The sequence below is a fragment of the Rattus norvegicus genome, chromosome 10, assembly GCF_021556685.1.
Source record: "Rattus norvegicus strain SHRSP/BbbUtx chromosome 10, alternate assembly SHRSP_T2T, whole genome shotgun sequence".
In the NCBI taxonomy this organism is placed as follows: domain Eukaryota; kingdom Metazoa; phylum Chordata; class Mammalia; order Rodentia; family Muridae; genus Rattus; species Rattus norvegicus.
The window spans coordinates 54,585,011-54,607,525 of record NC_141543.1 but is presented as its reverse complement, the minus strand read 5'-3'; the positions used below and the strand labels follow the sequence as shown (position 1 = coordinate 54,607,525).

The window sequence follows — 22,515 nt, the reverse complement described above, 5'->3', positions numbered from 1 at the left end:
TAATAGGCAGGTTAACACTTACAAATTATGCATCGCTTTTTACTGAATCTAACAGGCCATGCCTATGAGCATTGCTTGCACTGATGGCTCATGGAGCGTTCACTGAGGACTCATTTGCATAGTGTTATACTGTTTCTCTTTAACGTCGAGAATTTTATATTCACATCTTAAAACGTCTGCCCCTCGGATTAATAAGTAATGAAAATTCCCTTTAAAACAAATTGTAATTACATGCATATAATTAATGCATGGGTGTGTACGGTTCATATGGAGGTTAAAAGCACCAGCCCCATAGAGCTGGGTTCTGGGTCACTGTGAGCTACCTGATATCGGGTGCAGAGGAGTCAAGAGCAGTACATGCACTTAACTGCTAAATCACCTCTTCAGTTCCAAGTCAAGCCCTTAATAGTAGCCATGTTAAAAGTAAGTGCAGAAACCTGTGTCAGCGATAGCTTGATCAGAATGTCAGTCCCACAGTGAGTAACATAAGGGATCAGCTTTTCTGCAACCTAAGCACTGAACAGGTTATGTAAGGTTGATTTACTTGTGCATGGTGCTAGGTCCATAAACAAAGCCATGATGAAGAAAGCAGAGGAGTAGGGTAGCAGTGTGGGGTCTGAAGCACAGTGACTAGTGAGGGCAAGCCTGACCCTCTGGACTCCTGCAAGCAACTGCCGCCGATGCTCCAGGTGACCTGCGAAGAACTGGTGCACTTTGCCAGAGAGCAGCACACAAACTTGGCTGAAGATCTTTAGAAGCTGGAAGAACTTGGAAGCAGGCTGAGGAGATCTGTCCTGAGCCGGAGAAGCTGCAGACCCAGTGCTGCTGGACGCCAACAGTGTGTGGCCATCAGTTCTGTAACTGAGTGTGAGCTACAAATAGCACCTGCCACCATACCGGCTTTCCAAGAATCAGCATGGCTGCTGCCTCACGTCTACTCCCAGAGCTCACTGAAGCTCTGTGACAGACTATCCCACAGCTACACAGGAAGAAACTTTGGGCAGTGCCCAAACAGAGTGACATGGAATGGAGCCATCCCTTTGAGCATGGCACTCAGATACACCATTCAAGCAAATTTAATTTCCAAACAGACCATAGCAGTATAGTTCGTGTGCTGTACAGCCGCCTCGCAAAGGCATTAACATCTCCCCTAAAGGTGGAAAGACATTATTTGTCTTTGGGTCCTATCCATTTTCTTCAAGCTTTTTGGCTTCTTGATATTGGGCAGCTTATACTAAGTAAAATGTGGGAAGTAAACCAGTAACCAACACTTAAGAAACTTCGATTTTTAAAGTGATGTTATATATTTTAAAGAGACTAAACTTTTAAAATGCTTGAATTTTTAAAGGCTGTAGGACTTCCAATTTTCAAAATACTTCAGAATACAACTTTGCTTGATTCTTAATCTCTCTGTGTGTGTGTGTGTGTGTGTGTGTGTGTGTGTGTGTGTGTGTGTGTGTGTGTGTGTGTCCTGGTTATTTCTTTGTCAACTTAACAAAAGCTAGAGTTATTTCAAAGATGAACCTCAGTTGAGAAAATGCCTCCCTCAGGCTGGCCTATAGGCAAACGTATGGAGCATTTTCTTGATTAATGGTTGATGTGGGAGGGCCCAGCCTATTGGAGATGGTGTTCCTGTCAGTCATTCCTGGGGGTTGTAAGACAGAAAGCTTAACAAGAAGAGCCATGGGAGCAAGCCAGGAAACAGTGTCCTCCGTGGTCTTCAGTTCCTGACTTAAACTTCTGCCTCAGCTTCCCTCAGTGATAGAGTATGTCAGATGAAGCAAAACCTTTTTCCACAAGTTATTTCTGGCCAGTAGTATTTGATCTCAGCAGAAAAAAGCAAACTGAAACAAAAATTGTTACCAGAAATAGAATATTGCTGTAGCAGACCTGGCCATGTCACTTTGGGGAAGACTGTAGTAAAAGTGTTTGGAACCTGGGGCTGGAAAGGCCACTGACTGCTCAGAGCTTAATGAATTGTTATGAGAACTTAAGAGTATCAGAATACTTCTGATCAGATGCGATATTTCAGGAGGAAGCAAAGACCCTATCAAGACTGTCGAGGTTGTTGACTAAGAATTCGTAGCAATGAAACCTTTGTTTTACTAGGACAGGTGATGATGAGTAGCTGGGACTGAAAAATCAGCTTTGATTAATAAGAGACAAACATCACTGAAATAAAATCTTCTTGGGGTATTTTCTCAAGTTCAGCACATAGAAGGTATGACATAGAAAGGGCCAAGGCCAGCTCATGCTGGCAGCCAAAGTTGGTGTGCCAGGTGGTAGGTTTTAAAGGCAGGCAGGGGTCATGGAAAGCAGCTGAGACCTGTCACTGTGAGGGGCCAGGAGAGACACTGGAAAAGTGCCTGAGTTGCATTGGAAACACTAGGAATGAAGGGGTCATGGAGAGAAGTTGAGGTTTGACACCGTGTAGCTGGGTCAGAGTCCGTGAAGCATGCCCAGGAGAGGTTTGTGATACAGGTGCAGCCTGTAGAGACCCTGCCATACTGGAGAGGACAGACTCCGAGGGCTCTCCAAGGGCAGTGGAAGGCATGGTGTGGAGCCGGCCTGAGCCTCTGAGGCAAGCTGTGTGTGCTAAGGATGGTGGAGCTGAGAGGGGCGAGCTGCCTAAGCCCTTTGGAGCCCAGAACAGCAGAGTGTATCCCAGATGGAAGACCTTGAGTTGCAGGATTTGATTTACACGTTGGAGTTTGGCTTTCATTTGGTTTGTTTGTAACCATGTCCTGACTCCTCCTCCTTAGAGTAAGAAGTTCGTAACTTAGTTTTGAGTTCACAGGGACACTTGAGAGACTTCAAATTGTAAAATGGTGTTAGGTATTTTAAAGAGGCTGAACTTTTAGAAGTGTTTGAGTTTTTAAAGACTGTGGAGCTTTCTAAAGTTGGAATGTATTTTATCTTGTAGTGTTGGTATTAATGTGAGATCTTGGGTAGAAATAAGAAAGGAAAGTTATCGGTATGTCAAAGTGACATGCGGTCAATTGTCCTGGTTGGATTTGTTTGTTTGCCAACTTGATGCACACTAGTTTTGTCTGGGAAGAAGAACCAACCTCGGTTTAGAATGCTCCCGTCAGATTGCTTGCAGACAAGTCTCTAGGGCATTTTGATGACTAATATGGGAGGGCCCAGTGTACTGTGAATGGTGCCATCCCTGGGCTGGTGGTCCTATACTATAGTCTAAGAAAGCAGCCTGAGCAAGCCGTGGGAAGTAAGCTGGTGTCCCACATTACTCCACGTTCTCTGCTTCAGTTCCTGGGTCCAGGTGCCTGCCTTGAGTTCCTGCCTTGCCTTCCTTTCCCTCCATAATGAAGTGGGACCTGAGAGTTGTAAAGTAAATAAACCCTTTCCTTCCCAAGTTGCTTACGGCTGTGGTGTTTCATCGTAGCAATAGAAAGAAAGCACATGTGTTTGTTACTAGGGGGCATCGCAAGGCTCCTGTAAGTACCCCAGCCCTTCCTACACTGCTCTCCATAGCCACACTTTCCTCTAACCTGTGGAGCTCTGAGTGCAGAGGCCAGCATCTAGAGCTACAGTCTGCACACATGTACAGTTGATTCCTATCACTGAGTAGACTCAGTCCAGACATTTCTGAAATCTGTTAAACATGTTTTTCTTGAAAAAAAGATTTCATGCTCAAGTAAGTTTTGGAAACACGGAGTGAGCAGCATTAATTAGATTTATTCCTGTTAGTGTTTCTCAGAGCCCTTATCGCATTAGTGTGATTTGACCATTGAGTCACTGTGGGAACAGCTCCCGGGGTTCTTAAGGAGCATGGCTGAAGATAGATTAACTTCTGTTGAGTTACTGCTGCTTCTGCTGGTCCGCCTTCAGCCCATTTAATCAAAGGCTTTCTCAGATAATCTGATCAGGTTCTGGATTACGTTTATACCCCTAACGTTGGCAAGTAGGAGAAATTGATAACAAATTATAGAACCTATTTATATAGTTTATCACGGGTTTGGAAATTTCTCGGGCTGCCTTTTGACAGGTAAACAGGGGTAAAAAGAGAACTTTAGTGTGTGGGCATGAGAGACGACCGCTGAATGTGTCTAGGCTAGGGTGCTGTAAGCTTTATGAACACGTGAAATCTAGCCTTTGCCAGGCAGAGCAAGAAGACCAAAATCATAGCCTCACCTCAACGCTTTCATCTGGGCCCTTAATTACTCCTGGTCTCAGGAGCAGTGCTGATGGCCGATATACATAAGGCTTTGGGGAGTGTGGCAGACTCAAGTGTGAAGGGTTCTACTGCCTTAAACCTGGAACTACACCGGGGTTTAAAGATTGTATCTGTGTACTTAAGCAAACCGTTCTCAATGAGAATAAAAGTACATATTCTTTACAGTACATTTTTTAAAAAGAGAATTTTTCCTTAGGAAATGACACAGTATTGCTTCATGTTGAAATGAGAAGCAGGGGTATCTTAGTGGGATGGAGGTCTCCAGCACCACCACCACCAAAAAGAAGGGATAGGGCTAAAATCTGCTGAGGAAAAAGCGTGAATGTCAAAGCAGAATTGCTTTGTGTGATATTTAATACCTTCCTGTTTTCTCCCTGTTCTTACAGTTTTTTGAGGTGCCGTTTGACTCAAACATGAATAGAACAAAGAACAGACCTCTGGTTCGTGGACAGATCAGGTAAGCCATGATTGATCCTCCTCTCCATCCATCGGCTTGCTCACCCTGAAGCCTGTCTTATTGTCCTGCTCATTTAGCAGGATAATTATGGTAAGTTTTCACCTAGCTCCCATGACCTATCTAGTCTCAGCTTCTTGGCCTCATTGGCAGTGTCAGATGAGTTCACTTGTAGAGTGAGTCTTAAATCCAATCAACAATGTATCAGATGGCTGTTCCCATCACATTTGTACTACTGTTGTACCAATAGCTTGCAGACAGGTCACTGTTGTAGCTCTCGGGGCTCACAGCTGGGTAAGGCTGATGACTTTTTCTCAAGTAACGTGTATGGCACTCTCCAGCACCGTGAGCAATATTAGTCAGTAGAGATGAAACATCCAGTGAGTGCCAGCTAGACCCCTTCATGTTCTGTGCCATAAGTAAGTGGTGTCTTCAACAATGGGGTCTGTCTAGTTAGGACATTGCCCTCCCCATTATATGATAAGTTCATTTAAATTCCATTCATATGTGTACATATTTTAGGAACCTTCTGTGGTCGTAGGTTTCAGTATGGTTTTCCTAAGGCCCGTAGTGTTAGCTGTTCCTCCTCATACTTCCTCGTCTATGCTGCCCTCCCATCTTCCTCCCCATGTGATCCTCCTAATTCCCCATTCATCCACTTTAATAGTATATCTCCCGTCCTATGGAAGAGCCAGAGAGAGAGAGAGAGAGAGAGAGAGAGAATGAATATGGGCGTGTGCTTTAATTCACTTACCAGACAGGCAGTGTCATAGACTGAAGGGCAGTGATGACTGAAGTAACAGTTCTGTTTCTCACAGGATACCAACTTCTTAAGCAGCTTGTACAGTGTTCCAGATTCTACACAGAGACCTATCCTGGTGATTTGTAAATACAATAAAGAGTATCTGACCCAAGCACAGGATCTCCCTCTTCTCTTGCCCCATCTGCCCTGTTTATTCTTCTATTGCAGACCACTGTTCTGAGCCCAGAGGTTCTGGAGACCTCTGTCGAGTGCCCTGCACAGGCTATGTCTTCACCTCTGCCCTTTTCCTTACATTTCTTCATGTGTTTTCTAAAGCCAGGCATTTGGAGGCAGCCTTGGGCTTCCTTTGACCCTGTCTTTGTGTTTAGTGCCTCCTGGCCTTCTGGCCTTCTGGACAGTCCTAGACCTTGTGTGGTGTTGCCCACACTTGCTGGGCCTCTTCAGGTGGGTGCAGGTTGCTCAGCAGCAATGGGAGAACCATTCTCTTGCTTCCCCTCAGTTGGCAGATGCATCTTCCAATGATCAAATTAGTTCTCACTTAAACCTTTTCCCAAAATGCAGTGAAGACAGAACATTTTGTCTCTCCAGTGTCGCCGAGGCCTGTTCTCAGTGCATGTCCCTGCGGCTCTTCTGCCTCACCCTGAGGGTCTGTTCTCTTGATCTCATTGCCCTCACCCTGTGCATGCCATGCTCCTCCTGTGTGCCAGGCTGACTATGCCCGCAGTGCCCTGGAGCTGTAGGCTTTGCTGTGCTGCTGTTGCTACATCCCACTTCGTACCAGGCGCTGTCGCAGCCCTGCTCAGCACTGTCTCTCCTGTACTAAGTTCTGAGACCACAGTCTGACAGAAGTCTTGTGATGGATGCACCAGTGAACGTGGCAGAGTACTGATGGCAGCTGTCTTCATTAGGGTTTCTATGGCTGTGATAAAACACCAGGACCTAAAGCAACTTGGAGAGAAAGGGTTGGTTTCATCTTAAGTGTCCAGGTCACACTATCTCTGCAGCAAGTCAAGGTAGGAACAGAGGCCATGGGGGAGCACTGCCTACTTGCTTGCTCCTCACGGCTTGTTCAGACTGCTTTCTTAGGCATCTCAGGTCCACCATCCCAGGGATGGCACCTGAGCTGAGCTGGGCCCTGCCACACCCGTCATTAATCAGGACAGTGCCCCCACAGACTTGCCCACAAGCCAGTCTGCAAAGTATTTTCTCACCTAATAGCTCTTCGCAAATGACTCTAGCTTATGTGACATATATTAAAGCTGGCTAGCACAGCCGTGATGAGTGGATAGGCAAACAGATGGACAAATGAGTAGACAATAGAGAGTAGAATTATCTCCCGAGGGGTTGGGGATTTAGCTCAGTGGTAGAGCGCTTGCCTAGGAAGCGCAAGGCCCTGGGTTCGGTCCCCAGCTCCAAAAAAAAGAACCAAAAAAAAAAGAATTATCTCCTGGACCAGACAAATACAAAAGTCAGGATATTTTTGGTTTCCTGACATGTCTGTCAAAGCAAGCACACATGACATAGACTGCCAAGGCACCGGGGTCAGGAGTGAAGGATGAGTCCGTGAGCTTTAAGATTAGAGGACGCCAGCCATACAGGATGGCAAAGCAGGTTAAGGCGCTTGCTGCCAAGCGTAATGACTTCAGTTCAGTCCCCTGGGTCCACTTGTTAGAAAGAGAGAACTGATTTCCTCAAGTTGACCTCTGACCTCCACAAGCATGCTGTGCATGCATACACATATAATAAATAATAAATGACAAGATTATAAATAAATGGAACTGTAAATGCTTTCAAAGGGGATAAGAGGAGTGCACCTTTAAAAACAGCGCTGGACACAATGGGCAGGGTAAAGCAGATGGCGCAGGCTAAGGAACAAGGAAGAGAAGGCTATGAGATGCAGTTGGAAGAAACCACTGCAAGAACTCAGATACACCTGGGAAGCCAGAGGCAGTCACATGTGTGCCACACTGGAGCCAAGTTTCAGCTAAAACAGGCCCTCAGGGGGTGAGGATCACTAGTAGAGAAAAAAGTGGAGACCTGTTACAAGTCCCAGAGGATGACCTCAACGACAGCTAGGAGGAGGAAAAGGGTGGGAGTGGGAAGACTGAGTTACAACATTGAAGACCCTGAAGTCCTACTGTGTCTAACCAGGCTGATGAGAGGGCGGCTGGCGGCTGCTTTCCAAGACTCTGCCTGCTATGTGGACTGCCTGTCCCCCACAGAAGGGCTCTGCCCACTCCACCTCCCTACCTCACCACTGTGACTTTTTGCCCGCTTTTTTCTTCTCCCACAACTCTTGTTCTCTGACATGGCCCTGCACTACTTTTGTCAAGTCCTACAGGTCTCAGGTAGTTCCTAAGGCAGAGGAGCCAAGAAAGGTTAGAACGGAATCATTGAGACCTAGTGTGCAGCCTAGTCCTCTGACCACCGCCAACCTTAAGGCAGAAGGGAAGAGTCAGGCAGCCTTCCCACCACAGCCTCCTGATGGCCAAGTGCTTTGATGCTAAGTCTCTGCAACCTTTGCTTTCGTCCCCCTGCAACATCACTAGACCATTCTCCAACTTGAGTGAACATAGCCACTGTCCCCTAGATGTGTGTGGACATAACCCCGCATGTCCTCTATGGATGACTTCAGGGGACCGTGAAGGATAATTTAGAGTCTAATATGTTTCCATTTAGGGCTGACCTACATAAACTGAATACATTGTGGAACTGGGGTGTCTAGCCTGAGACAGCCTCAGCCCTCAGTGCTGCTTACCTGTCCTTATAATTGCTGCCGTTTTTACAGCTTTCTTACACGGGGGAGGGGTGATGCTGGTTGTAGCTGATAACTAAGGAAGAGCAGCGAGTTAATTCACTTTTTTAAATAATGAAAACATACTCTTTATATTTTAAATAATGAAAACATACTCTTTATATTTTAAACATAGAAATTTTCTTTATTTTTATTAGGATCGAAGGGTGAAATAGAGTTAAAATATAGTCTAATGAAAACAAACTTAAAAAAAATTATAATCTTTCTCACCTTCCCAAGACAAGTACAGAGGACAGTACCTCAGTTTTACTTACCTGCCAATAACCTGTATAAAATGCCACTTGCCATCTGGCATGGTGGACCATACCTGTGATCCGGGTAGTTAGAAGGCTAAGAGGGAGATCACAAACTTGAAGCAGCGCAGACTGCACACTGACTGTACTGGAAAGCACCAAGTATTTCAGATACAAAATGCCAGCCGCAGCTGTCGCTCAGTTGGTGCAGTCTGTACTCAGCATATGCCTAACACTGATTCCTGCCACCACAAAAGCCACTTCCTCCACTGTTCTGTTGTCACTTACAATTTAAAAAAAAATTTAAAAATAAATAAGCAATTGTTAATCTTACCCCATTTGAAAAATACTGCTTCCATTTTCCACTCTAGTGAACAAAATGGTGCCTTATGTTAAGATGGGTGCCTGGACTCATCCTAAAACATACAGACATGATTCTTTGAGTGTGTATCCTGGACCAGTGGTGCCTTACAACAGCACAGGTAGTTAATGGACACATCTTTATAGCTTCTAGTTACCAGTGTCTTTCCTGTGGAAACACTTGACCCTGTGGCTTTCTGCATTTTCCTTCAACTCTGGGGCCTTTGTGACAGAATGATTCATCAGGCTCTTTAGTGGCATGGGAGTCACATGTGCACATCACTCAGGAAGGGCCCAGATGCACGAGAAGCCTCCTGGAGCCACAGTGCTCTCGGGTAAAGCGCTCTTGTATCTGCCTGGGAGGACGTGTGCAGAGAAGTGCTCCAGGGGGTTGGTAATGGAACTGTCTTAACCTTGCTGTCGTCTCCACGAGTGTAGGCCTATTGGAGCCAAAGCACCGCAGCTGTGCTCCTGGGAACATGTGATCTCTGACTTCAGACTGACCACTTCACTGCCAGTAGGGATTTGTCATGTGCAAAGTTAAAAAGCGGGAGGTTCCTGGGGCTCTGGTATCCTGTTGTTTGCATATTCTCACAGATCTTTTCTTCCTACCCTTTGTTACACAACTGTCCAGTGTTGTTGAACTGTCCTACCCAGTAAGGCTCCCATCTCCTGGGCACATTATTCCTAATCGGATAAAATGGACTTAGTAGTCCAAAGCTGTCTGGAGCAATGGTTTGACATGAACAGTCCCAGTATTTCCGCAAGATTTACTTTAGTTGCTGTAGGATAAGAACAAGCAGTTGTGTACAGCACATTAGAGCTATGGCACATAGAAGCTCTTGGGGAGTTGTTGGGAGCACTGGCTAGTCCTCCAGGCTCTGCCCAAGTCTGCTGAAAGCAAGTCATTCCGCCCAGACTCACTCAGAGGCCTCTCTCAGGACTTTCCAGCCATGCCACCCCTGGGGTCTCTTCTCTGGCTGAACACTTAGACAGGGCGACTTGTCTCCTAGACAGACGCCTGCCAGCTGTGTACAGTGGCTCTTCTGTTTGTCCTCTTTAGAGAGAGCATTCCCCTTAGCACTTGCTGCTTGCAGCTAACTGCCAGTTTCCTGGTCACCTCTGCTTCTTTGCCGCACCCTGCATTGTGCTCTCCAATGCTAACCTTCTGCAGCCCTCTCTCACTTAGATTCACACATCCCCAAAGTGACCATCTCAGCCTTAGCCCTCTGTCTTCAGTTTAGTTCTCTCAAAGCTCTAAGAGAAAAAACTCCATAGCCCAAGTGTGAGCTGGTAGTTCACCCCTGACCCAGATCCCTGGGGCAAAAGAAAAGCAAACTCGCAGTTGAATGTTAGAGATAGCAGGAGACAGAGGCTGCTGTGCCTGGGCAGCTTGTGCCTGACTTCAGGTGATGTTCATCTCCAGCTCTGGGTCCACCCGATGACTTCCGGCTATAATCCACCTGTCCTGCCTCAGCACGCACTTAATCCTGTCTGTGCTTCATTCCTTACACTCAGTTCCAAAGAGGACTCTTAAACATAGTAATAACTGCATTTGTTTGCTTCAGATGCAGAGGCCTCTCTACCCCTCCCCTCCCCTTCCCCCTCCCCTCCCCTTCTCTCCCCCTTCCCTCCTCCCCGTCTGGCAGGTCTTTCTCAGCATTTCATTGTTCTGTCGGAGTTGAAACTTTCTGTTTTCCTTGTTTTCTGAGAGTACAGAGAGATAAAGTCACCTATAATCTATCTTCATCAAACTCAGTTTAAATTTCCAATGTGCCTTATATGGTAGTAGTTCAGTGACACCCCTGTCATTGGTATGTCCAGATAAATTCATATCTCTAATATTCTCAAGGCCTATTATTTCTTCTAAATGTTTTAGAATTCTCACTTTTAATTCAACTCATCAAAAATGTATTGATTACCTGTGGTAACAGCATTATGCATGCTGTTTGTGTCATGGCAAACACTTTATAAAATGGACAGGAAAATTGGATGGGCAGCCCCAGCGTTAAATGAAATTAATACATTGGTGTGAACGAAGGTCTCTGAGAAGTCGTAGAAGACACAGAAAAGGACAGGGTGGACATTGCACACCTGCTGACCAGGACTGCTGGATGAACCTTTACTCCTGTTGTTTTGGAAGGCATCTGTATTTTGATTACATCTCCCTTGAATTTTCCATTTTCCAGCTTGGTGATGCTGACAGAGAAATAATGGATGCCAACATTAGTTTTTCCGAGTTAATGGATCAGATGAGGGTGATCCATAATGCGTAAGCTTAGGTGTGGGCCGTAAGCAGGAGATTGCCTGATAAGAGCTGAGCAGGAGGTTATTTGGGGAGGATAAATGGAAACCCTTGGAATCGGGTCAGCCATACCTGTCTCTAAGATGAATGATGAAGACTGAGTTTTAGAACGAAATGAATGGATTGTTTAGTTGGCATTACTAACTTAAAGAGCAGGGTTTAGCTTAAGTATTACAGGGACTTACAGAAGACATTTTTCAAATTTACTGAAGGTTTTACCAGTAAGCACTTAAGCAAATGTAAACATCGTGTGGGCTACAGGGGAGCTGTATTAGTCACCACCCAGTCCCACTGGTCTAGTGGACGTGGACCCAACCAGGCACAGGCCTGCACAGCTTCCAAGGCTTGTTATGATTAGTCTCTCAGTGTGTGCATGCCACTAATGTAATAAGAACATAAACATTCTGTAAGTATAGAAATTTCTTTCTGTAACATTAACCAGTGATTTGAAGCGGCAGGAAAAACAAATTTGGTCTCAGCTTAGTTACAGAGGTGTTAATGTGGAGAAGATTGTTCTGGAATAAGATCGTTCAGTATCAGAAACCATGGAGTTGAAGAGTCAGCAGAAAGTCTTTGTACATATCCTCATGCTGAGTCATTGCCAAGACACACTGGGAGTCTCTGTCTCTGAAAGGCGTAGTCTCCCTGGTAGTCAGGAGAGGGGAAAGCATGCCTGACTGCGAAGTACTCTGTGTGTGACAGGTTCTTCAGGTCCCACATCCCTACATAATACCTGTAAGATATCCTGATATTCTAATGAACATTCACTAGAAGAGACAGATGTTATACCTTAGGAATTTGATCTGTTTTTCTTTTTGCTGTTGTTGTTTTGCTTAACAATAGTCAAGGTACACATAGGCTAATGTTCCTCTTCTCAAGACTGGACTGTACAAATTCCGTTCTCACTGGTGAGTGTGAGTGTGGGCTTAGGCGCTGTCTTTCTCGTGGTCTGTAGGAGTTTATTGGGCAGCACTCAGGGACAGAGAACATAAGTTAAACGTTGTTGAGAGCTACAGACTAACTACATACACTAAAGTACACCCTGGGAGATGTGTAGGCAGGATGGCGGACCCAGTTCTCAAAGACCACAGAGGGTTGCAAGAGCCTCAGAGCAGACATGGAGGTCCCTCTCCCACTGGTGAAGGGGTTCAGGAAGAAAAGGTAAGAGCCCCAGAACAAGCATGGAGGTTCCCCTCCTGCTGGAGGATAAAGGTGAGGAGAAATGTTCTTGGAATATTTATTGCTGTTGCTACGCCATTGCTTCTGTCTTCTGCATGTGCTGGAGATGGGCCAGGGCTTCATGCATGAAGACCATAAGGGAGGTGTTGGTACACCAGCCTACACCAACACTCTTGTCTATCCACAAGCTGAGGAGAAGCATGAGGAGCAGCATTCATAAAGTTAGCAGGCACTTGCTCTCCTACCTAGACCCAAGAGAACAAACTATGGAGAGACCACAGAGCAAGTCCAGACTGCGGGGGCCTGCTGTGCCTGCCCTAGCTGGCAGCATTTAAAAATAGAAGAACCTCACATCAAATCTGAGACCAAGGTGATACACCCCCACTTGTCTGCACAGCCTGGGCCACTCCCTTTCTTGTTGGAGGGGGTATGGAATTGAAGGGTGGGCTTTGAGGTTTCAAAAGCTCATAGACCTCAGGCCCTGGCTCACTTCCTGCCTTGTGGTTGTGTCAGATAAAAGCTCTCAGCTACTGCTCCAGAGCCATGCCTGCCTGCCTGCCTACCTGCTGCCACACTTCCTGCCATGATGGTCAAGGACTCAACCTCAGCACTATGCTTCCGTTTATAAGTTGTTTTGATCATGGCATCTCTTCACAGCAATAGAACAGTAACTAAGTAACATTGGAATCACCATCACCTGCAACAGACAGAGAGACAGACACACCACACACACACACACACACACACACACACACACACACACACACACACACCAGAAATTCCAGTCTGTATACAAACACCTCTTCTCTGTAATTTAAATGAATCTGTATGGCACCCTTGAAAGCTCACTGACTGCTTCTTCCTATCTGAGGAGGTTATCTCAGAAGTCTGCCATATCCTACAGATCTGGTCCTGGAAACCTGACTGGGGTGACAAGGGAATGAAGGACAGATACAGACAGATACATAGAGGAAAGCTGGTGTCTAGTGGGCTACACATATTCAGCCCAGCACAGGAGGAGCTTGGTAAGGTCTGTAGGGAGCAGTCTTAGGCTACAGTCATGGAGGAGGGCGCTGTGCTTGGCAGTGTAGTACCCACTGCTCATCAGTAGTACACATCCTCCTTGGGCCAGTGGATGGCCTTGCCCTCAACAAGGGAAGGCATGGCCATGAGGTAACACACATTCACTCAGAATGTCTTCATCAGCTCCCCATAGAGCTCAGCACAGGGCAAGGCTCACTGACTTCCTGTACTCTTTACAGCCTGACTTTTAAACAGCAGATCCCTCGTATCTTCCTCCTACATTAGTATAAGCAGATGTACTGTTTTCTTCTTTCAAAAAAGTTTTTCATATAACACATCCTCCATGTTTATAATCAATAATAAGTAAAAGTATTTGCTGTTTGTTACATTTCTTGCATTCCTCTTAAATGTGGTTTTAAAATTTACTCTTTTCAGGCTGGGGATTTAGCTCAGTGGTAGAGCGCTTACCTAGGAAGTGCAAGGTCCTGGGTTCGGTCCCCAGCTCCGAAAAAAAGAACAAAAAAAAAAAAATTTAGTCTTTTCAAATAGGATGTATGCCTTCATTTTCCTTGAGTTGTGATTCAGTGTTCTGCTGCTTTACCATATCACAGCTTTAGACTTACACAAGCTACCTAATAGGGTTCTATGGAGACATTTTCAGAACAGTTATCTGTAAAGACATTCCCCAAAAACTCTTTTCAAAGCTCAACTGCGGGATTTATACAGGAAATTAAAGTTAAATTGGCTTGATTTGATGAAGGTTTAAGCTTTTCTTTTGTGTTTGAAGAAAGGAAATTTTATTTTGTAATTTAAAAGTCATTTATTCAGGAAGAATGGCCAAGAAGTATGAGATTAATTTTTGTATAGGCCAAAATTACCTGTGGAGCCATTCATAATATAAAGCAATTTAATACAGTGCTTCCTGGACCCCCAACACACTGCTTACACAGAATGGCCCAGTTTCCCCAGGAAGTTATTTAGAAGTCAAGTAATTTAAATTACATTTATTAAGTGCGATGAATAGACAAACTCAAGCTTATATTTCTCCCTGTTTCTAATATCTATAGAAAATTCTCCTTCAGTAGATCTACATACATCCAGACGAGTATTTAGTAAACAAAGCAATGTTCCATTATAAGGGAGCACGTGTGACCCATGGAAATGTATGGATCAACCCCCACTCTTGTCTGTCAGTTTCTCTTCTGTAGTAGCCTTGGGCAAGAAAAGCAGTAGAGAGATTCGTAATTTGAAATGTAATTCAGTTTGCATGTGAGTTTTGAAGTAAGCCATTCAGCCCTCATCATGAACCGTGAAGCTATTTGCATGAGCAGATGAGTCTGAAGAAGCACTCTCGGTCCTTCCCATGAACCCACCCTGCTCCACGTATATTAACACTCCTAAATCACTTGCACTTAGTGACTGCATTGCTGACATTGCCATACCCACTTTATGTTCATTTCTGATATTTCCCATACAAATTCATTGCAGCCAGAACCATTCAGAGCCCCTAGTGTCTCTGATCCTACTGAGTGGACACTGTCACAGCTGCTGTGGTAGAAGGTTGGGAACACAAACATTTCTGAAGAATCAGTCAGGTTTTATCTATTGCTAGTTCATGTTTTATTATTTGATAGAACAAAATTAAGTTTTTATACAAGTTGTAACTACAAATGCAAATACCTATGTATGTGTGTGTATATATATTATATATATGTATATATGTATGGATGTGTATATGTATGTATGTATGTATGTATGTATGTATGTATATATATATTCTTAGGTCTGTAGGCTTCAAAATGAACTGGGGAAAGATTCACTCAGCATTTTCAAAGCCCCTCCCTATATCCAGCTCTGCTTAAAAGGTTCTCCCTATTTAAATAATGTCGTCTCCTTGCATGTGCTCTCTCATGCAGCTGATTTTACAGTGATAGCCCATGGGACTTTGGTCTGTGTCGGTGTGTTTAATGTCTATCTTCCTTTCTAAATAAAAATTTCTCATTTTCCCTTCTGTTCTGTTGCCAAGCAGCACAGTGATTGACGGCCCAGGCAGTGAGAAGTATGGGTGAATGAGTGAACAAACCAACAAGTGAAGGCCCTGTGTGGATAGTGAGTGTGCTATTAAGAGGGCCCATGAAGTGTATCCCCACTGAAGCTCCAGAGTAAGAACTCTGCCCAGGCAGCACAGCCGGGCACCGCAGTCCCTCCCCTTCCCTACGCTCTTGCTGTTGAGGCTGTGGACCTAACTGAGTTGAGTTGAGCTCCAGTAACAACACTGAAAGAGCCGAACACCCCAGCACATCTTTCTGTTGAGAAAACAAGGACCACGAGAGGTTAAACATCAGGTCCTGAACTAGAGTGCGTCCTGGCCAGTGTGGTTGGTCAAGAAAGAGGAGGAGGAGGAGGAGGAAGAAGAGGAAGAAGAGGAGGAGGAGGAGGAGGAGGAGGAGGAGGAAATTAAAAGACTGTAAAATAATTTTGTTATAAGAATATTCAACAGGCACTGGAGCAGAGGCAGTAAATGAAGCTCAGGGCTCCCCAGACCTAGAGTTATGGAGTTTTTGATGGTACAAACACTTGAGGCTGTATGACAAAGTCAGTCCCTCTTAGGCGAGTCAGGGAAGTCAAGGGGCACACTGTTTCTCTGCCAGCAACTACTGCTGCTAGGTCATAACCCCATGTTCTTTCCACTTGGAACAGCTCAGAAAGCACACATCGATAGGCACTTAAAGTGGGTCACCCGACCTGGCCAGCCTCGGTGTGCCAGTGACTCCTGTAGGCCCAGAAAGAATACTTTTACCATGGGAGTGCCAACATTGTGTTGGCAGTGGGATGGCATAGTTTATGACCTGTAGCAAGCCTGTTTGGGGTCCTACCTGGTTCCCAGGTATTACCACTGCTCTAGTCTAGGAACCACACCCAGAACTACTGTGTGGAGGGTGGATGCAGAATTCTATCCCTGGTTCTGGGCACAAGGAAAGCCAAGGGGTGCTGCAGAGCCTTTCTTTGGAGCTCACCCCTGGCAGCCAGATGTAGTGCTCCTCGTGGATGAGATTGCTATAGAATTAAGGAACAAACAACAAATGGGGAGGTGCAAAGGAGAGAGTTCTTACTGCAGAGAGTAACAGAAAGAAAGTGGTTCCACATCCTGTGTCAGCTTTGTGTCGTCATGTTGGAGACACTTGTAGAAGCATCAAGGGAGAGGTGCAGATGACTTTCTGAGTGTGCAGAGTGGCTGGCCTGAAGTCACCAGAGCTGCTGCCTTCAGTCTGTGAGACTTTACTCTTTGTAAGCAGAGTCATTGTATTTAACAAGAGGAGAACACTTTTTCCAAATGAAAAATAGGTATCTGTTGAAACTGCCAAGTTTGGGGTTGGGTTCCCACCCAGTGACACAGCACTCAGCCCACTGCCTGTAAACCTTGCTGGGCCCTGTAACCACACACACAGGTAAAAACGCCAAACTTCTACAACTTTATCCCTGTGGTGTTGTCCCTGTCTGAGTAACTTACTTGGACTTTAAAACAAAGCCAATCGCCACTTGCTATATATACTCTCTCTTCCTGGAAGCGCTGTCCTTGCCTTCTTCTTCTTCCACAGGTCTAGAGATCGCACTGAATATCACATTGGATAATTGTTTTAATTTCTAGGTTGCGTTTATTCATGCAGTAGTACATGCATACTTGCATGCTTGTATGCGTGAGTGACTGACAGCACGTATGAAATCAGAGAACAATTTTCAAGAGTTGTTTCTTTCCTACCCAGAGAGCTGAGGTTAAAGTCAGGTCAAGAGGTTTTGAGACGCCCTTACCCACTTCGCTGTCACACAGGGCCTTCTCTGCCTCTTTGCCCTTCTCCCTCTCATCTGTCATTGGGTCTCGGTTTAAACGTTCCCTTCCAGTCAGATATGGCAGTGCACGCCTTTAATCCCTGCGTTAATTAAGTAAAGGAGGATAAGATCAAGTCCTCTTTGAGGCATTTCCCCTCTGTCCTCCCATCCTGACCCACTAAGGTAGATGCTTCCCCTATCTGTTGCTCCAGCCAACGGCGAGCAGGGCAGTGAGCACTCTGTCCTCTCACTGTGTCTGTCCGTCCTTGTCAGGAAGTCGGTGAGCACTGATGGAAATCTGAGGCACAGGAGACAGCTCCCGCTGACAGCCCCCATAGACCTAAGCCGACCCAGGAAATGAGAGGCTCTGCAGGGTAGTCCGCCAGTGTGACCCAAGGCCAGTGGGAACTCTGGCTTCAGCTAATGAACCAGTCTACAAACCCAAGCCGAGGCCCACCCGCCAAGTCACTGTGCTTGTCTTGAGTCTATCCTCACCAGAAAAAATTTTACTTTGTTGGTTTTAAAACTTGTTGTTTGTTTGTTTGGTGGGAAGGGGTGCTGTAGTTGTTTTGAAGACATGATACTGTTTTATATCTGTCCTGTTGGAAGTTTTTGGTTTGGTTTGGCTTCGTTTTCAGTGCCCTACTTTAAAGTAACTATAATAGCACAGGATAAGGCCAGAGACGTACACCATATCTGTCTCTGAATAATTCAGAATTGTTTACTTTTTATTTTTATAGCTATAAATTTTCTGACTTGAAATGTATATTACATTTACAATAAGAATCTTGGCAAAAATGAAATACAACAGTAAAATTAGCCCGTTGGTGCTCTGAAGGTTCCACTTGGGGTGCTCTCTCCTGGTGCTGAGCTTCGCAGGGCATGCTGGGTAATATCTTCATTCTTGTTTGCACAGCCCATCAGCCTATTTGGTTTTCATTCATGCCCCTGAGCATATTGATTTAAATGCTAAAATCAAGCCTTATGATTTTTTGTGTTTCTAACACAGGTCAAAAACCAAACTTCCACCCAAATTGCCTATCTCAATAAATTAAATTCATGTGTGCTTTTCTGAAAGGGCTTTTCATAGCACTAACACACCCTGGACCCAACTACTTCCCCGGCCCTTGGCGACGGGAACAACCCTCTCTTCTTCCTTTTTTTTTTTTTTTTTTTTTATTTAAATACAAGGACCAATTCAGGAAAAATAAATATGTTTATGAACTACATTTTTTTCCACTCAAAATAAAACTAGCCTTTGGAGCCCCATCTATGGGAAGACCTGTTTTCATAAACCGGGAGCTGGCTTACCGAAAGAAGAAGGGTTAGAATGTTTACACTGGTTTTCAGGTCCTTCTCTCTTCTGGGCATGGTGAGATAGCCAATGCGGCTTCCTGATCTTTCATCTGGAGAGTTCCATTGCATGCTATGCTAGGAAGTCATATGGTTCCATGTCAGCCAGTGCTTGTTACGGTTGAGAGAAATCTGTTTCAGGAATGAAGTGAGTAAAGGCAGTGGGAAATTGCATAATGGAGAAGGCAAAGGTGTATGTCCAACTCAGAACCACACTCTATCTAGAGCTTCACTTTGAAGATAGCACTCACAGCAGGAGGTAGGATGTGTGGAGTAGGAAGACAGTGAGATTTAACAAACAATGGGGAGGTGGGGAGGGATGTGCATGGCTTGGGGCAGACAACAGAGGTGAAGGGCGGAGCTGGAACGATGAGTTAAGAACACTCAGTACCTTTGCTGAAGACCCTGGTTCAGTTCCCAGCACCCAAATGGTAGTTCACAGCCATCTCCAGTCCCAGGGGATCTGACCCTTCTGGCCTCTTCAAGAACCAGGCACGCACGCGCGCACACACACACACACACACACACACACACACACACACGCCATGTAGGCAAACATTCACACACATAAATAAAAATAAAAACTAAACCAATGAAAGAGATTAGGAAGGCAAGTGAGTAAAAGCAGCGAGGTGTGCATCCACACCTCACATCCATGAGAACACAGACAGCCTGTTTCCCTGAACCCAGAGGAGTGGTGCTAGGAAATATAATGTGATAGAATGCAGCGGTGGGAGTAAGGGAGTTCCCGGCGTGTCCCTGCCAACCACACCTTGTGACAGACTTAGTATAAAGAGGATTTATTGTGGGAGAAGGGAACGGGGACCTGAAAAAGATGTAGAAGCAGTGAGAGCAGGGTACAGAGAACAGAAAGAGGAAGAGAGGCCTGCTGGGAACATGTGGGGACAGAGAGAGCGTCAGTAGAAGTGGGGCATAGGTACTGAGCTGTCCTCTCTATTAGCTGTCACCTGGCTCCACACCTGCTGGGCAGCGAGGGATGATGCAAGCCTAGGTCCCTGAGAGGAGCCTAGTAGAAATCTCTGTTAACCAGCAAAGGGAGTGTTAATCATCCCACTGATTGTCACTGCTATGTTAAGACATCTGTCCACACTCTTGGGAGCTAGAGTAAAACTAGGGCTCCCAGAAAGGTGAGCAGTTAGTTCAGGGCCACACAAGACACAGGCTAGAGGTGAACTCTAGCCAGATGCTGTGATTAACCATGCTCTTGCAGTGCTCTGACCAGTATGTTTTCAGAGCCTTTCCCAGCAGGAGCAGAAACAGCAGATGACAGAAAGACTTGTTAGGGTGGGAGGGATGGAGACACAGAGAGAAGGAAAGACTGAGGGTTCCTGAGTCCATCAGAATTCACTGGCTGTAGGTTCCAAAGAGGTGGCCAGGGACAGGTGGGTGCAGATGCACTCAGGTCTTCGCGGTAGCCATGGTCATCCTGTAAGTCTCAGAGTGAGTCTTAACTACCAGGAGACCCCCCAAGTAAGACGGGGTCATCCTTCAATCAGCACCTCATGGCAAGTGACTGGAAGGCAACCCCAATGGCTATAACAAGTAGTTTTTATAGTTTTTAGGGGTACAGGTTACATCAGCAAGGTTACAGTTCAAACTTATTGGCTAGGCATATTGACCTTTGAATCTATTGGCTAGTAAGCATATGACGTGCATTCGGACTCTGTCTGGGACCAGAGGGTCACGTGACTATCCGTACACTCTTCCGTTTTTCAAGAATGTCCCTGCTCCTCCCGAGAACTGTGGGTGGAAAATGGAACTTGGCCTAGCCTTGACCCGAGGCGGGAGCTGGTACTTGGCCTAATCTTGACCTGAGGCAGTGGGTGTAAGGCTGGGGAAAGCCCCCTAGGATCCTTCACAGGAACCCCATAACCTACCTACTTTCTACCAGGCCAAGCTTCTTAGTAGCACTTATACTTAGTAAGAACTATGATCCTTCAATCCTGTTACCTGTGACAGCCCTGTCCCTGTGTGTCCCCTCTTTCCTCAGGACACCCATTCTGCTCTGACCTACCTTCCAGGCAGGGCAGACCATAGTCCCTGAGTAGAAAGGGCCAGCTAAATGAGAGCCAAGCAGAATTTTTACCTAGTGTCCCAGCACAGTGGACTGGTGTCACATGACACTCGAGCTGCTGCTTCTCTGCTCACCCTCCTTTGGAGCAGGAAGAGGCTGAGTCTAATTCAGCCTCACTCTCTAAGTTAGTCCTTCTTAGGGAGCCCAACTCAAAATCCAGAGCACCACTCAGCGGAGGAAGCACACCACAGCCTGACAACAGAGGGGCGTTGCCTCAAGAGATGGCCACCCTTGGAGAACTTACATCAGTAGAACTGAAACCCATTAGAAGCTGCTAAGTTATGACTAGAACTTGTCAGGAAGCATTTTGTGGAACCTATAATTGAGTGGGTACCAGAACACTGCAAACATGATTTTCTTGGGAGGTGAACTGTGGCTTTTGCACAGAAAGCACGGGCTTAAGTAACCTCCATTGACTCCCTAAGAAAAAAACAAATGTGTATATAAACAGGAACCAGGAGGTCACACATATTGAGACTCAAAACATCTTTCACATTCTGGAGTGTTCTTTTTACATACAGAGCCCTCTGTGACCTCTTGTTGACAGTCAAATCCACAAACCAAGTGACATCATTGGCAGTGTGAACCAGCCTCCTGGTGTTGATCCTGGTAAAGGACTGTAGGGCCTTAAGCCTGTACTTCACTGGGGATGTATCATGCAGATTCTCTAGGGCAAACATTGATGTTTGCTGTCCCTGCTTTGGTGACACTTCAAAGTGCAACAAATGAGTAGAATGGCTTCCAGAAGGGATCCTGCTTTTGTCCAGAACTTGCATTATTGCTTGCATCTGTCCCTTATTTAAAAGTAGCCCTGGCTAAGCCTTCACGTCAGCCCTAGAGGAGATGAGTCAGGGGACCTGCAGGTGTGGGGAGTGCAGGGCTCTGCTTCCCACCCGAGCTTCTTTACGGTCTCAGGAAGTCACTCTACAACTGGGAAGGAGGGCCCATCATCCTCCATGAATGTGAAGATGCTAGCTCCACGTCAGTGTGCGCTTTGAGCTGCAGACCAAAGCTAAGTGGACCGTGCTCACTATGTCCTCTGCTCTCTTCCAGCCCCCTGCTAGCCGTGTCTTTTGCCACCTGCTGTGCTGTACCAGGAGTGGCCCTGTTGACCTGGGGAGTGAATCCACTGACCGGGGCCTTGGGGGTCTTCAACATTTTCCTGTATACTTGTTGTTACACACCACTGAAGAGGGTCAGCATCGCCAATACCTGGGTTGGAGCCGTGGTTGGTGCCATTCCTCCTGTCATGGGCTGGACAGCTGCCACTGGAAGCCTCGATGCTGGTGAGTGTCCCCTCGTGCAACAGTGGCTTTTCTCAACAGACAGGGTTGTCAGTGCCAGTGGGAGAGCTCCCGAGTCTTCCAAGTGGACCCAGCACCTGCCAGTACAAGGCCCCACAGGGCTTGGAGCAGTTTCATTTTAGTCTGTTGACTCTTGTGGCAAAAGTGTTGATGGGGAAGTCCCAGCTGAAGGGGTCCGTGTCATCCGAGCATGGGAGACATAGGGAAGGCCTAAGAGAAATCAGAAGGCACTGCTGTCTCAGCCTAGGACTGCAGATAGAGGGAGGAAAGGCCCCAAAAGAGTGATAGAATCAGAACACAAGGACCAGCTGATTTGTTTGGGATCCGTTAGGAACCCCCGTCCCCTGCTAAAGCCATGTCACCTGGCTGACAAGCCTTCCTCCTTCCCCTGGATCAGGCTCGTTTTCCCTTGTGAGAGGACAGATTACCTTCATTAGCTCCTCGTTTGCTTTTACATGGTTTGCTGAGACCGTTCATGCTGTCCACAGCAGAAGGGCCCAGTGGCGCCACAGTGTTTGGTGGTGTATCACAGCTGGATTTGTGGGGTGAAAATAGCTCACTTTACCATCTGAGGAAAGCTTCACAGTCTGATTAGTCAAGTAATTGGT

The 22,515-nt window shown here is 46.0% G+C and overlaps 1 protein-coding gene across 1 annotated transcript in view; it reads left to right on the top strand.

Moving 5' to 3' along the window:
* The window catches only part of Cox10 (cytochrome c oxidase assembly factor heme A:farnesyltransferase COX10), a 112,708-nt gene that overhangs the window by 78,699 nt on the left and 11,494 nt on the right, over nucleotides 1–22,515 (top strand). Inside the window, 2 exon segments of the mRNA NM_001398997.1 lie at nucleotides 4,582–4,652; nucleotides 21,657–21,889. Coding sequence (NP_001385926.1) covers nucleotides 4,582–4,652; nucleotides 21,657–21,889 — 304 coding nt within the window.